The sequence below is a fragment of the Zosterops lateralis genome (assembly GCF_965231275.1).
Source record: "Zosterops lateralis genome assembly, chromosome: 4".
Taxonomy (NCBI): Eukaryota; Metazoa; Chordata; class Aves; order Passeriformes; family Zosteropidae; genus Zosterops; species Zosterops lateralis.
The window spans coordinates 12,426,637-12,440,104 of NC_139765.1; the positions used below are offsets into that span (position 1 = coordinate 12,426,637).

General features: G+C 44.8%; 1 protein-coding gene across 1 annotated transcript; it reads right to left on the reverse strand.

Moving 5' to 3' along the window:
- Window positions 1-1,682: 1,682 nt before the first annotated feature.
- Window positions 1,683-12,859, reverse strand: FGFR1OP2 (FGFR1 oncogene partner 2). The gene is made up of 6 exons (XM_083858962.1): window positions 12,759-12,859; window positions 9,767-9,903; window positions 8,543-8,660; window positions 7,500-7,642; window positions 4,375-4,488; window positions 1,683-4,044 (listed from the first exon to the last, which is right to left on the reverse strand). Exons 1-6 carry the CDS (start codon window positions 12,760-12,762, stop codon window positions 3,907-3,909), a joined length of 654 nt encoding a protein of 217 aa, XP_083715088.1. The 5' UTR covers window positions 12,763-12,859; the 3' UTR covers window positions 1,683-3,906.
- Window positions 12,860-13,468: the final 609 nt, after the last annotated feature.

Genomic DNA, 13,468 nt, shown 5'->3' on the forward strand with positions numbered 1-13,468 from the left:
CCCAGCTCCAGGCAGCCAGCTGACTCCTGCTGAGCATGAAGGGCTTTGTGCTTCCTTGCACACTGGGAGAAGTCAACTTCAAACCAGAGCAATAAGAGAGCTCATTTTGGGGGTGAGAGGGAGTGGCAGGAGAAGAGGGGTGTGTAAAACCTCCCTGCCTGCTTCAGAACTAGATCTTCACAAGGCTGCCTCCTCAGAAAAAGCATCAGTTCCAACTTTTCCATCTCACTTGGTATAACAACAGATTATCTGATATGCTCAAAATGAGCTGGATTTGACATTTTTATCCTGAATGCTGAGGATGAGAGGGAAAGCCATATGCAGGAAGCAAAGAAGCCCAGAGAATTGTAGGAGGCAGCTGCTGTTTGCTTAGCCAGGAATGTGATGAGTCATTTAAAAATTTGTTTATGGTGTTCCTGAACATAGTATTGGAAAAAGGAAGGTGCTGATCACCCTGCATCCATTGGTGTGGTGTGTTTGAGCTTCCAAGAACTGACTTCTCAAATAGAGCTCTACTGCTGCTTGCTGCTGCAATAGCCAGCCTCAGGTGGATGGACTGGGGGATTTCTGGTGCTGAGAACACTGCAGAGAAATCATTGTCTGCCATTCTTCAAAAAAGCAAACCTTCACCTTGGGAAATGGAAAGAGGCTGCAGCTGGAGTTGGTGGGTTTCCCCTGTGCCTGTTCTCTGGCTGGTGCCTGAGGAGGGCTGGCAGCACATGCTTCTTCCAAGACTGCAGTGACCAAGTGTTTCCCTCCTTGCTGGGCAGTTGGTTAAGGCAGATGTCAGGTGAGTTTTTTCTGAACGTGGGCAATAAAGACACTCTCTGATATAAGGGTCACACTGGCTGGCCATGTGTGGGGACAGGAAGGTAGATGCAGGCAGCAGGAACTCAGTCCCTCCTCCTATACAGTTCCTGTCCAGCCCCACTTGTGCTAAATGGTCCATAAGCTGAGGAACGTCTTGGTGTAGTTTTGCCCACAGCATCCACCAAAACCTGCATTTAGTTCACCTGCTGTCTTACCAGCCTGGCTAGATAACAGATGTGTGCAGTTGATTTATCACAGAAGAACTGATAAAAATTACAAAATACTTGCCCAGAGGAGCTGTGGCTGTCCCATCCCAGGCAGTGTCTGAGGCCAGGTTGGCCAGGGCTTGGAGTGACCTGGGATAGTGGCAGGTCCCTGCCCATGACAAGAGGTGGCACCAGATGAGATTTAAGGTCCCCCCTTCCCTCTGCCCTCCTGCTGTGAGCAGCACCACAGTGCTCTCCTGGCCAAAGAGACTGCTGGTCCTGCCCCAGACACTCAGACTCCAGGCACTCCAAAAAGAACAAGTTTTACACTCAAACAGCAGACTCAGAAATTCCTCTTTTAACCAGAAGAGTGCTTAAGGAAATTCTCGAAGCCAATGTAAATTTCATTTGGACATGTACACAGGGATCCCAGTACATGTAATTCTGCATGAAAACAGTGACATTAGTTCTGTATTTTAACTATCTTCTAATCCCTCTAATGTGCTTGTTAAAAAGTCAAGGCCATTCAAAGCTTGTACAAACTGGCCCAATTTAATTGGCCTGTCCTCAGTTGAACAGCTGCCACACAGAAGTTTTGGTTACTCTTTTTTTATCTTGTGTTACCAACAAGGCTCATCTCAGAGCCAGTACCTTGCTTTAGTCATGGAGACATCTATGTTTTCAGTCAACTTTATTGATAAAATAAGTTTACTGTACAGTACACAATTCTAGCCATAAATCCTTTTCAAGCCATCTCCATTACAAAAATAACAGGTATGCAATGAAAAATAGTCACTCCACACACTGTGAAGGCTCTTTAAAATCCTAAAGTGATCAGGGCAGGGGAATGAAAGGGGAGACATATCAAATGTGAAGACTAGGAGTAGATAAATTAAGTCACATTTTTTTTTAAATTTACAAAAATAAACACTAATCAAGCATTATTTCATAATAGAGCAACCTCAAAGTACTGCCACAGACCAAGAACCCTCTTCTGTATTGGGAAGCCAAACCAGAAGTCAGCCACTAAGCTGAATTCAGCATCAAATGGACAGAAATGCCTCTTGACACCAGTGCATGGGTGAAAAGATGCTTCTAGAAACAAGAACTTCAACAACTGAACCCAAAATTCCTTGTAAGTTTGCAACAACAGAACACTCCAGTGAAAAAAGATGTTGCTTCTGGTAAGTCAGCAGCTTGCAAGTCACAGCAGAAATGCAAAATCTAAATTACAGAAGCACTGGTGAGGCTTTACAGATAATATAAAAGCAGACAAGAATATTTTGTGCTTGAGCTAAAATGTTCCCCCAGAATTTCTCCTCAGCTGTTTCACAAGTCTGGAAATGGCCATAACTTTTTTCCATGCACGTGAATGTCCTCAGCGTGTTCTTAAGCCTGGCCAAGGTGCTCAGCAGCAGCTTCTCCATTTCTAAAGCAGGCTGTGAGAATGTGAAAACCTGATTGACCTGTACTTTCAATGTATTAGTTCACTGAAAACAACCATTTACTGCCTGCTAATGCTCTTTTCTCACTTATTTCCTCTTAAAAGCACCACGGAAAGGAGCAGCAACACAGAGAAGAGAACAAAGGTACTGAGCTGCTCCTAAGTCATTTCAGTGCCACTGAAAGTTCCCCCTTAGGCCTATGGAACATCTACCTCGAGCTCAGGGAAGCTGTGCTGGGGCACAGGAAGCTGTATTGAAGCTGGCACACTTGGAACTGTTGGAGGCTTAGTTCCTTCTGGGTTGTTGTCACTGAAAATCAGACTTGACAAAGTGGTGGTTGATTCCAGGATTGCTCAGCTCATGTTACTCGGTGGGTTATTGAACAGCCAGAATGTGAAACTGTGGGTGGCAGCTGTAGTTCCACAGTTTCCTGTAGCTGACAGCTTTCACTCTGCTTAACTCACTTTAAAACCTTCTGGATAGAAGAGAGAAAGAAGAAATTTTCCTTTGGAGAAAGGAAAATCAAGAGTATTAATTGCAGGCTGCCAACTCTGCCATGAAGCTGCTTCTTCCTTCCTCCACCCCCCCTTTCTGCTGCCACTGCTTTTGCACTTTCCAGTTGCCATTCCTCACTTAGGAAGTTTGGGCAGGCAATTGGAGACGAAAGACATGGGATTCATGTGGCTTGTTACTGACAGAGAACTGAGCTGGATTTCCTCTCCTAAAGGTAAAAGCTGAGGCAGAATTGTATTCCTACCTGTGTTCCTGAGAACAAGTAAGTGGGAACAGCTCTTTCCATGTTCTCACAATACAATTCAGTGCACATATTTGAAAGAATTTCGTTTGATTTAAGAAGTCCAAACTATTCATTGACAGCATCCCTTATGTTTAAAAATTGGCCTTGTATTTGAAAGTGATACCCCAGAGCTAAATGACAGAAATCCTTAAATTTTATGCTGCCTGTGTGCCCCTCCTATCAAAGAGGTTTGTTGCAAAATGAGAATGTATTAAAGCCAAAACAAAAGGAAAAAATGCTATGTGGATCATGCACAAAGCATATTCATAAGTTACTACTTTCTAAGGCAGAGATCAGACTTGAAATCTTACCTTTATTACCTAAGAGTTGCACTGAACTTTGTATGAGTAATTTATATAAATTACTTGAAATCTCACCTTGTATCTGTAAAATGAGTTCATATAAAAAGAATCTGCAACTCAGCAAGTGCATTAATCCATTTCCTACTGAGGTTAGATCTATGGCAATTTGTCACTGAGAGTATTGCAGAATACCAGCTGAATTTATGTCACATAGTATAAAAGCCACTGAGCTGGAGTTGGATGCATTCTCTTGCTGGTGCCCTATTCAGTAACAAGTGCTTGACCAGTGCCCCCTGATGCTCCATTGGTTTAAGTGTGCAACTGAAGCTTGCTGATTCCCAGAGTCCTTAGCTTTTCCTCAGGCTCAGATCACTGCTTGTCACTAATCCTGACAGGGACGTGCTCTCTGATGCATCCTCTTTCTTGAGGTTCAGAAATGATTCTCTAGTGATTTGAAGAATTTCTCTCAAGCCTCTGTTTTCTTGCTAAAACCAGAGAGAGAAAAATACATTAATAGGACTCCAGAAAGCAAGCAGGATAACTGTTAAAACCTCCCCTCTACTCCAAACTAATGCATAAGGAGTAGAACACTGATTTGAAATCAGTGCTGTGTCATCTTCTCCAAGAGAGCATGTGAGGTTTCTGACCCTCCTGCTCTCCTGGATGGGCTTTAAGCATCCCCTCCTCGAGATTCAGCAGTAGTGGTGCTTCCCCTGCTCCAGCAAGGCAAGGGTGACACAACAGCAGTGAGTGACGGCATAAAACACTTGGGGGGCTCTCTACTCCCTTTACTCTCTGTGCCTCCTTCTCCTCACCTCGAGCTGGGTGATGCGCTCCTGCTCTTTGCAGCCGTGCCTCTCATCCACCTCAATGGCTTTTCTCATCACTGCTGCCATCTCTGTGATTTGGTCCACGTGTACTTGCAGCTCCTGAGATACCATATTTATTAATATCTTAGTAATATATATTAAAAAAGGCAAAGTGTTAAATGTGGTTTAGCTCAGTGACATTTTTTTATCACAGAGCTCAGTTTTGGTCTAACTTTACAGTGTGGGCAGCCATAGTGGTCCCGCTCATTTAAATGAGCCTGGTTTGCCCCACAGTGATCCCTCTCACTGGAATTTGATAGAAGCCTAACCAGCTGTGATCCCTGGCCTCCAAATGGCTGCAAGCTGGTGCTGTGCTTGCCCTGACCCGGCCCTCCTGTGCAGCAGGAACTGATGTGTGCTATTTTGGATATGTAAAACTGCTCCACTCCTGTGGGAACAGCAGGGAAAGCCACATTCTTCCCAGGTGTTTGAAACCTGATCTCCAGTACCAGCCCATGGACAGGCACTTCTCTCTAAAAAGGAGCAGGTGCAGTGCTTCATCCTTACTATGTCACATATTACAAAACTCAAACCCATCCTCCACTCTCTATTTTGGATACTTTTGCTTGAATTCACCTCCAATTCCAGCTTATCTGGGCTCAGGACTTCAGAAGTTCAGGAAGGGTCAATGCTGCCTTTCCCTGCAATGCTACATGAGGAGCCTGTGCCCCTCTGGCATTCACTGCTGCTCACTTAAGCCAGACAGTTTAAAGGTACTTCCAACGGCTTTCATTTTTCAACTTGTCTTTTATTTCAACTCTGCCATGATGCCAGTCTAGTTGTGCCTGACCTGGCCTTTGGACAAAATCCACAATATTTATTGGCTAGTATCAGGAAAAGCAGGACAGGAGGGCTGAAATGAAGGACAGCAGAGACTAAAGCTAAATCCAACCTTTAAATGAATTTAATGGGAGATCCATCATGGCAGATCATCACCTTGCCTTTAAAGTACCACGAAGAACTGCCTCAGTTGGAATCATAAACTTATCTGACCAAAACAAATACCCTTTACTGAGATAAACATCAGCCCTTTCCTCTCTGCCATTCCAACTGCCCAAGCTATAATTTAGCAGTTGTTAAATGCCCACTCTCTGTGTGAGGGGGTGGGGAAGAACTTGCTGTAAATCTTTATTTTCTTTTCAGTTTCCAGTGCAGGTGATGACATAAAACTTTTTTTTTAAAGAACTCCCAAATTTAGCTTGCCAGGAAGCTGTGGTCAGGCAAGGATGCACCCTTGAGAAGGCCTGGGTAGGAGCTGTGGGTTTCAGATATATTGCTCTCCTTCCTGCTTCCTGCTTTCATAGCTCTTGTGGGCTCTGGATCAATACAACCTGGGGCCTGTTCCAAGGTCACCGATGTCAGGTCAGATCCCAACACAAAACCGGAACGCACATGTGGAAAACTTAGATGGGGTAAAGCCAGAGGGTGCAATGCCAGTGAAAGCCTCTGTGCCTCTCTCTCTTTTGTAACATTGGGTTTTTTTCTCTCCGAAGAGATAAAAACCAAAAAGGGGCCACACCCATTTTAGGGCCTTGTTTCAGCTGAGCAAATTCAAACAGCAAGCTCAGATCAGGGTCACTGCTACCAACACACCCTTTTCTCTTGTACACAACACTATCAAAAGACATTGTTGTGCTATTTAAAGGAGGTGCTTCTTCATCTGCAGCAATCAATGCTCTTGTAATAATCTGTAAACAGGCACTAAAATGACAGCTGGCACTCAGGAAAACAGCATTACTGGGAACAGGGAGCTTAACTCCTTGGGTATAATGGATTGTTTACTTAACAAGAGAGCAGTATTGAAAATGTGCTTCAACATCGTCCAATCTTCCTGAGTATGAACCTTGAGCTAGAGAATAAATAATGACATTCCAGAAATCCTATGTGTCAGGGCAAGGGTGACACATCTTTTCCATCAGGCTTTCATGAAGGAAGAGGTTTAATGAAAATGTTGAAGCCTAAATCTCCTGTGAGATGTTATTTTTTCTTTTTTGTTCCTTTTTCCTGTTTTTTTCATTGAAGTGCTCCTAAATGAACAGTCCATTTCAGGATAGATTTCATTTTACCCACTTGTGTTGGTTCTCCTGAAGCTGGAGGAGATGCTGCACCATATTCTGAGCTAACTTCTGTTGAAAATGATCTAGATCTGTCATTTTTCAAGATTTTATGTTAAAGATACAATTCTAATCCATTATTTTTTTTCATACCAGTGGCACTAAATACACACATAGGACGTTGTAGGCAGGCAAGAAAGAATCAAATTCTTCAATTCTGTTTTCCCAGTAAGCAGACCCTAACTTTGCTTTGTAAACTTAAGTTAGCTGAGGGGAAAGATTATTAAACACTTAGAACTTGTTTGTCTACACAGGCTACATTGCTCTAATGATTGTTATATATATATATATATATATATATATATATATATATATATATATAATGATTGTTATATTTTCAATGAAATGCAATACTTTGCTAAAAAGCTCCTCTTTAGATCTGTTAGTGAACCAGAATAATGAATTCCCCTAAAATTTAAAAGTCCTTTTGACTCTTGAATAACTGAACATATACTTGTGTTTCCTGCTTCATCCAGTTATTCAAGAGTCAAAATGACTTTTAATTTTTTAAATTTATTTACAATATTTAGGGGAAAATATTTGAATATTGAATTTAAAACGCTTGGTCCTCCTACTTTCCCTAAGCACAGGTTTATTAGTTATTTATTGGTGGCACAAGCATAAGTTAAAGCTAGTCTAAAAGTCTGACTATTACTAACCTCTGGCAGTGTAACAGGGCAGTTGCCTTAAAGACTGAAGTGAAACAAAAGTAAACTAAACAAATACAGTAATGAAATGCTACCTGCTGAAAATCTTAATAAATGAAAAGCTAATAAGGTTGATTTACTCAACTGCTAGTTTCCTGTTTGTATTGCATGAAGTGGATTATAAAAATTATACCTTTTAATTAGTAGTACAATAGCACAAAAATTGACACAAAGTGAGCTTTGAATTGATCCACTACAAACTAAGGTGTTAACTAAAAAACAAAGCAAGAAACCTCAATGAAGTTTTTACCTTGGAATGTTGCTCTTTTAACTTCATTATTATACTTGGATCATCCTTTTTGCTTGCCATAAGCAACCTAAACATCTGTTCTCTGTACTTGCTCATGATGAGCTCCAGAGCAGACTGGTGCTCTTCCAGAGATGTGCGCAGTTCTGCCAACAGAAGTAAAAATTTTAAAATTAAAAAGTTAAGAGTTTAACACAGAGAACCAAATACAAATGCACAAATATTTCAGCTTGAGAAAACCAAAATGAGTCTGTACTTAAGTGTCCTCACTGCCTGCACCATGAAATCTACACCAGCTCTGCAAATGGCTTTGATGGTGATCAGCCTGGGAGAATTCCCGTCAGGAACAAGCAGTCTTTTGTTAGTGAGACTTCTTGTTCAGTCCCTGTGGCTGACAAAAGCCATCTGGAGTGTGGCTGAGCAGCTTTGCCCCAGCCACACTCTACAAAAGGCAGGAAGGAGTTCACAGATCTGGTTTTATCTGCAGCTTGGTAAAGCCAGAGTCGAAAAATGCTTCTGTTCAAAATATACTGAGTCCAAGGATAAATAACCCTTGAGATAAGGCAAGACTCATCTGAACTGAGATCACTTGAACCCTTTGCTGAATGGAACTGTTAGAATACCTAAGGCTTTCCTGGAAGAACGGTTCATTCCTAGTGTACAGAATTCCAGAAGGAATTATATTTCTCTACTTACACTGTAACTTGTCCTGATTGCTCCTGTTATTTTCAGCAGTGGCTAAACACTTCTCCAAAAAGATCCCTATCTTGCAGAATTAAGTTCTATTTATCTCCTCACTTGTGCTGGACATTAGGTAAGGACTGAAAAAAAGTAATTTTTCCCAAATCTCTCTTTTTCTTCATCAGTCCCAGAGGCTGGACTCTAGGACTCTTGAATTGCATTATGATCAGTTAAACTGAGAAACTGAAATTAGAAGAAAAATATTCTTCTATCACTTTGTTTAAAAAAAAGATCAGTGGAAAAAGTCTCACTATTTCCAGTGGTACAGGCTGAAGTGTGAAAAGGATAGAATGTTCATATTTTACCTTTGTTTTCCTGTTGCAATTCCCTAATCTGTCTGTTTTCCTGCTGGATACCCATTACTAGAGTAGACCGAGGGCGATGTCTTGCTACTTCATTGAGCTCTTGGATTTCTTCCTGGTACTGGTTATTACAAAAACAAACCAACAAGGCACAGCATATTTGATTAACCAAAGACAAGTATTACTCAGCAGGTCACAAACACCAGTTCTACTGTCATTCACAGTCTGTAACCAGGAAGACAATGCTTGCTTTTTAATGATAATACCAAGCACACACCAGAAGGTGTTGCAGACATCCTGTCCTTTAGAGACACAAAAGCATCATATTTGTTTTTAAATAAGTTTCACACCTTAGATGTGTGTAGCGGATGCTATTTAACTTTCAGTTAATGCAGGCCAAGTTCACCATCATGTAATTTAAAACTCATAGAGATGTGGTAAAGACAAACCATGAGGTATTAACCTCTTGACATTTACTGTGGCTTCCCAAACCCTTAAACCACAAGGCTCTGTGGCTACAAGTCACTCAGGCCCGAGTCAATGGACCCTGACTCCCAGCAGATGGGGAAATCTAACACTCTTGATCTGAAGCCTCTGCATGACTAGTTTTACAGGGCTGAATTGCATGCAGGGGTTTATTATTTTATAGGCTCATTAACATATCTTGGGTTCATTAAAGTGACAGGATGAACTCCCAGGTGGAGAGTCACAAGACATCTTTACCTTTTCCCAGGAGCTGTCTTGTGGAAGTCACACTCAATCTAACAACATGCCTTGAGCAGCTTTACATCAGAATAGAAATGAGTACAAAAAAGCCCAAGAAGCTATTTGGAAACAAAAGGAAACAGTGCAAAGACAAAGTATTCTGTGCAGAAGAAAACATGTCAGAGCTTCTGTATGATTAAATGGGCATACTGAAATTAATTAAAATGGGTAGTATAGCATTGGAGAGCAAAGCAAGAGACACTGCAGAGTAGCTTGTAAGATACCAAACCCCTTTCTACCAGTCTTCAAGTAAATGCTTGTTTTCAATATTTTAAACTGGAGTAACTGTGAGAATGTTTTCACAGCCTCAAATTCCATGAACAAGCTATTTTTGGGTGGGAGCCACACCTCTATAAAACACCAAGTCTGCAGGACAGGATTACCCCAAGCCCACGGTCATTGTGTGCCGCACAGAAGCAGCAGAGGACGTGAGGCTGCCGTTGGCAGGGGCGGAGAGCAGACCTGTTTCATGGCCTCCACCCTCTTGTTGAGCGCCGTGGTCTGTTCGATGAGCGCCTCGGCCGCGCTGTCGTGCTCCCGCAGCCGCTCCACCAGCGCCTTGGCGTCCGCCAGCGCCTTCTCCATGCTGCAGCTCATTTCTGGGGACAAAGGCAGCGTTGGCCCCCAGCCCCCGGGCCACAGCGCCCACCTGGGCCACAGGGGCTGCCGGGGCCGGGGCACCGGGCACTGCACCTGCTTCTGGCAGAGCGAGACACAAAGTGAAACAATGTTATATCAACTCCTTCCCTTTTAATGCTTTTTCTTTTTGGTGTGCCCTCCTAACAGATGTACTGCAGGATCACTGAGGGATAAATCCAGCACAAAAGAGAATGTTCAAGGATTACAGTGGCCTGGAAGATTCTGATGATTTAAATCAGCAGAGAAGGAGCAGCTCAAACTGACGGAGTAGAGAAAATTGCTCAGGGAAGGTTGAGAAGACGAAAGGCTCGTGTTTTGTTCACATCTGTAAGTGAACATGAGCATCACTGCATGGAATGGAGCTGTGACACTTTCAACAGCAACTCAGCTAATGAAAACAACCAACTGCACCCTCAAAACATCAGCCTTCTAACTGCAGCACTTGTTTACTAAATTGTGGATTGCCAGAACTGCCAAACTTGCAAAATGCTTATGCTTATTGCCAACAACACTGGCTTTTGCACTGCATTTCTTCATATCCATGCTTGGTAGGTTGGGTTTCAAGACCAAGATTTTCAGCCCATGTTTTTATTTTCTTTTAAGGAACCTTAGACTTACTTGACTGGAAAGGAAATCTATTTAAACTCCTTGAACACTCTTCAGCAATCAAAAGCAGGGATAGAGGTTTATAAGACTTATGGGACTTGTTGATATCAGGCTTAATATTTGGTTTAGGAAATGTTCTAAAGTACAGAAAGAATCAACTCAATCCATTTCTTAGCCAGGCTGTTTGCAGAAGTAAAGATTTTTGTAAGCATTAAAGATTATTGAATCTCACTTCAGCTACATGAAAAAAAATCACTTCAGGTTGATTTTCTAACTTTCTTAGGCACCTCTACAAATCATAGATGAGGATCTTTTAAGCCATTCTTAAAGAAATCCTTGAATTTGCCTCAACTGGCCTTTGCCCCTGTCCTGGGTAAGCAGTAGAAGGAAGGATATTTCAAACACTAGGTATTTTACCTGTGTTTTCTGGGATTCATGTGCTATCAAAAGCAGGAGCATTTTGGCATGTGCAGGTTTCCTGTTTGGTCAGAGTTTGCATTTAACTCTCCATGTTATGTATTTGAGATCTCCAGGTGTGCAGCAGGCTGCTGTGCTGTCACAGGTAGTTTAACTGATTCACCCTGACTCAGCAGCTGCAGCTCCTCAAAAACGACATGGAAAAGAATCAGACTGCACTGTTTTTAGGGATCTGCTTTCCTTGCTCCTCCCTCCAGTCAGGTCTGCTACAGAAATATCCCAGACCAAAGATGACCTTCCACACCAACTGGCTGAACTGCTGCAGAAATTGATTGAATGAAATCCATGTTGCTGCTGAAGAGCAGCCTTTAGCTCAGCTCACAGCCCAGGAACTCTCTGGCCAGTATAAACAAAGCCTCTGAGGCCTCTCCATCAGCTGGGAATACATTTGGCACTCAGTCTACACTGCACTTAACACCTCTGATTACTTGTCTACATCCAGATAAATTTTTAAACAGTGTATGTTTAATATATGCACTTTCCTTTTCTGCCCCAGCCCAGCCAGACCAGAGAAAAAGAAGTTTGTTTGTGGCAAAGCCACTGATGTTTCTTTTCACAGGGAAAGATGTGTGGAATGCAGCCCCACAAATTCTGCAGTCCCTGTCCCCTGTCAGGCCAGGGCCCAGCTCGAGTTTTCAGGCAGCATTTGTACCTCAAAAAGCAGAATCACTGTTTGTGTCTTGGAAATTCACAGTGACCCCAAATCCCGACCTTTTGGGCAAGACACTGGTCCTAATTCTTGAAACTTAAAATACTCTCTGTCTGCCTGTGACAAACAAAACCTTTGCCTGATCCTGAAACTGAGCCAAACCTGTGAGTTAGCCTGGACATTTAAGGGGCGGGAAAACCCCCAATTAATCAAATATAATTGAAATAAGCAAAATCTTATCATGTATTATTTTTTATGAGCATGCTGATGGGAGCTGAAGTTAATGATTCCTGCGCCCTGCCCTAGCAGAGATGCCCAGATGCTCGTTAGTGCAGCCTTGTCAACAGGTAGAAGAGCACCAGCAACACTCCCACTACACGCTGCCACTTCCTGCTATTTGCTAATGCCTTCATTAGCAAACCAAACACCCATCAACAAACATCTCTGTGCGACCACCGCCTTCTCCCAACTTTCTGCCTCCTTCCTTTTTTTATCCTTACTGGAAGCCACTTTTCCCACGGCTTGTGGGGTTTGTTACCACGGAGACCAGTTGGGTAGCGCTGAGCCAGAATGCAATTTCCAAGGAATTCCCAGGAATTTAGGCTGGTGCAAAGGTCCTGGCGTGACAGGAGCATCCCGGGGGTGTCACCGCCGCGCTCCCAGTGTGACAGGAGCATCCCGGGGGTGTCACCGGTGTGACAGGAGCATCCCGGGGGTGTCACCGCCGCACTCCCGGTGTGACACACGCCGGGGTGTGCCCCCCGCCCTCCGGGTGTGACAGGGGCGTCCCGGGGGTGTCACCGCGGGCAGCGTCGCCTCCTGCCCCCAAAAACCGGCGCCCCGCAAGGCTGAGGGGCGACCCCGGCGCCTGCCGTGACACCTGCGGGAGCCGATACCCGTGAGGAGTCCCCGGCCCGCGGGTCTGAGGCGGGGGCGAGGGGAGTCCTCCTCCTCCTTCACGCCCCTCAGGGCGCCCCGGCCCCGGGGCGTCCCAAGGCGAGACTGACCGCGCTCCCGATCGCCCGGCGGCGGCCACGGCGGCAACCGCCCGCCGCGTCCCCTGAACCCCTGCACGGAACTCACTCATGCCCGGGCTGGCTCCGGCCGCCGGGTGAGCCCGGACCGGCCCCGGCCGATGTCAAATGGCGGCGTCAGGGGCGGGCGGCGCCTCTCGTCCCCGCCAGGGGGCGCCGTGCGGCGGGGGCGGCACCGGCCGCGCGCCGCTCTCGCGAGAGGACGTCCCTCCGCGGCCGCCGGGCCCAGATCTCGCGAGAGGACGCCCCGCCCTCCTACAGGTCCCGAGTCCTGCAGGTCTGAGCAGGGCTTTGAGCCAAACCTCGGAGTTTAACCAGGTTAAATTGTACGTCAGCAGCTCGAGCGGGACATTTAGAGTTAAGCAATTGCATTGTGAATAGGTTTAGATTGGATATGAGGAAGAAAATGTTCCCTGTGAGGTGGTGAGGCCCTGGCACAGGGTGCCCAGAGAAGCTGTGGCTGCCCCATCCCTGGCAGTGTCCAAGGCCAGGCTGGATGGGGCTCTGAGAAACCTGGGATAGCAGAAGGTGTCCCTACCCATAGCAGGGGCTAATAGGGTCCTTCCCAGGCCAGGGATTGTGTGATTATACGATCGTATGCTTGTCTCATCTCTCTTAAGAAAAAAGGGAGAGCAGTCCAAAAGTGACCGGGCTGTGTGGCTGACAGCCATCAAGAGTGAAGTCAGCAGTAACGGGGGGAAAGTTAATGCCGGCGGTCGCAACCACGGACCCCCTTCCAAAAACAGACCCCAGACCCAC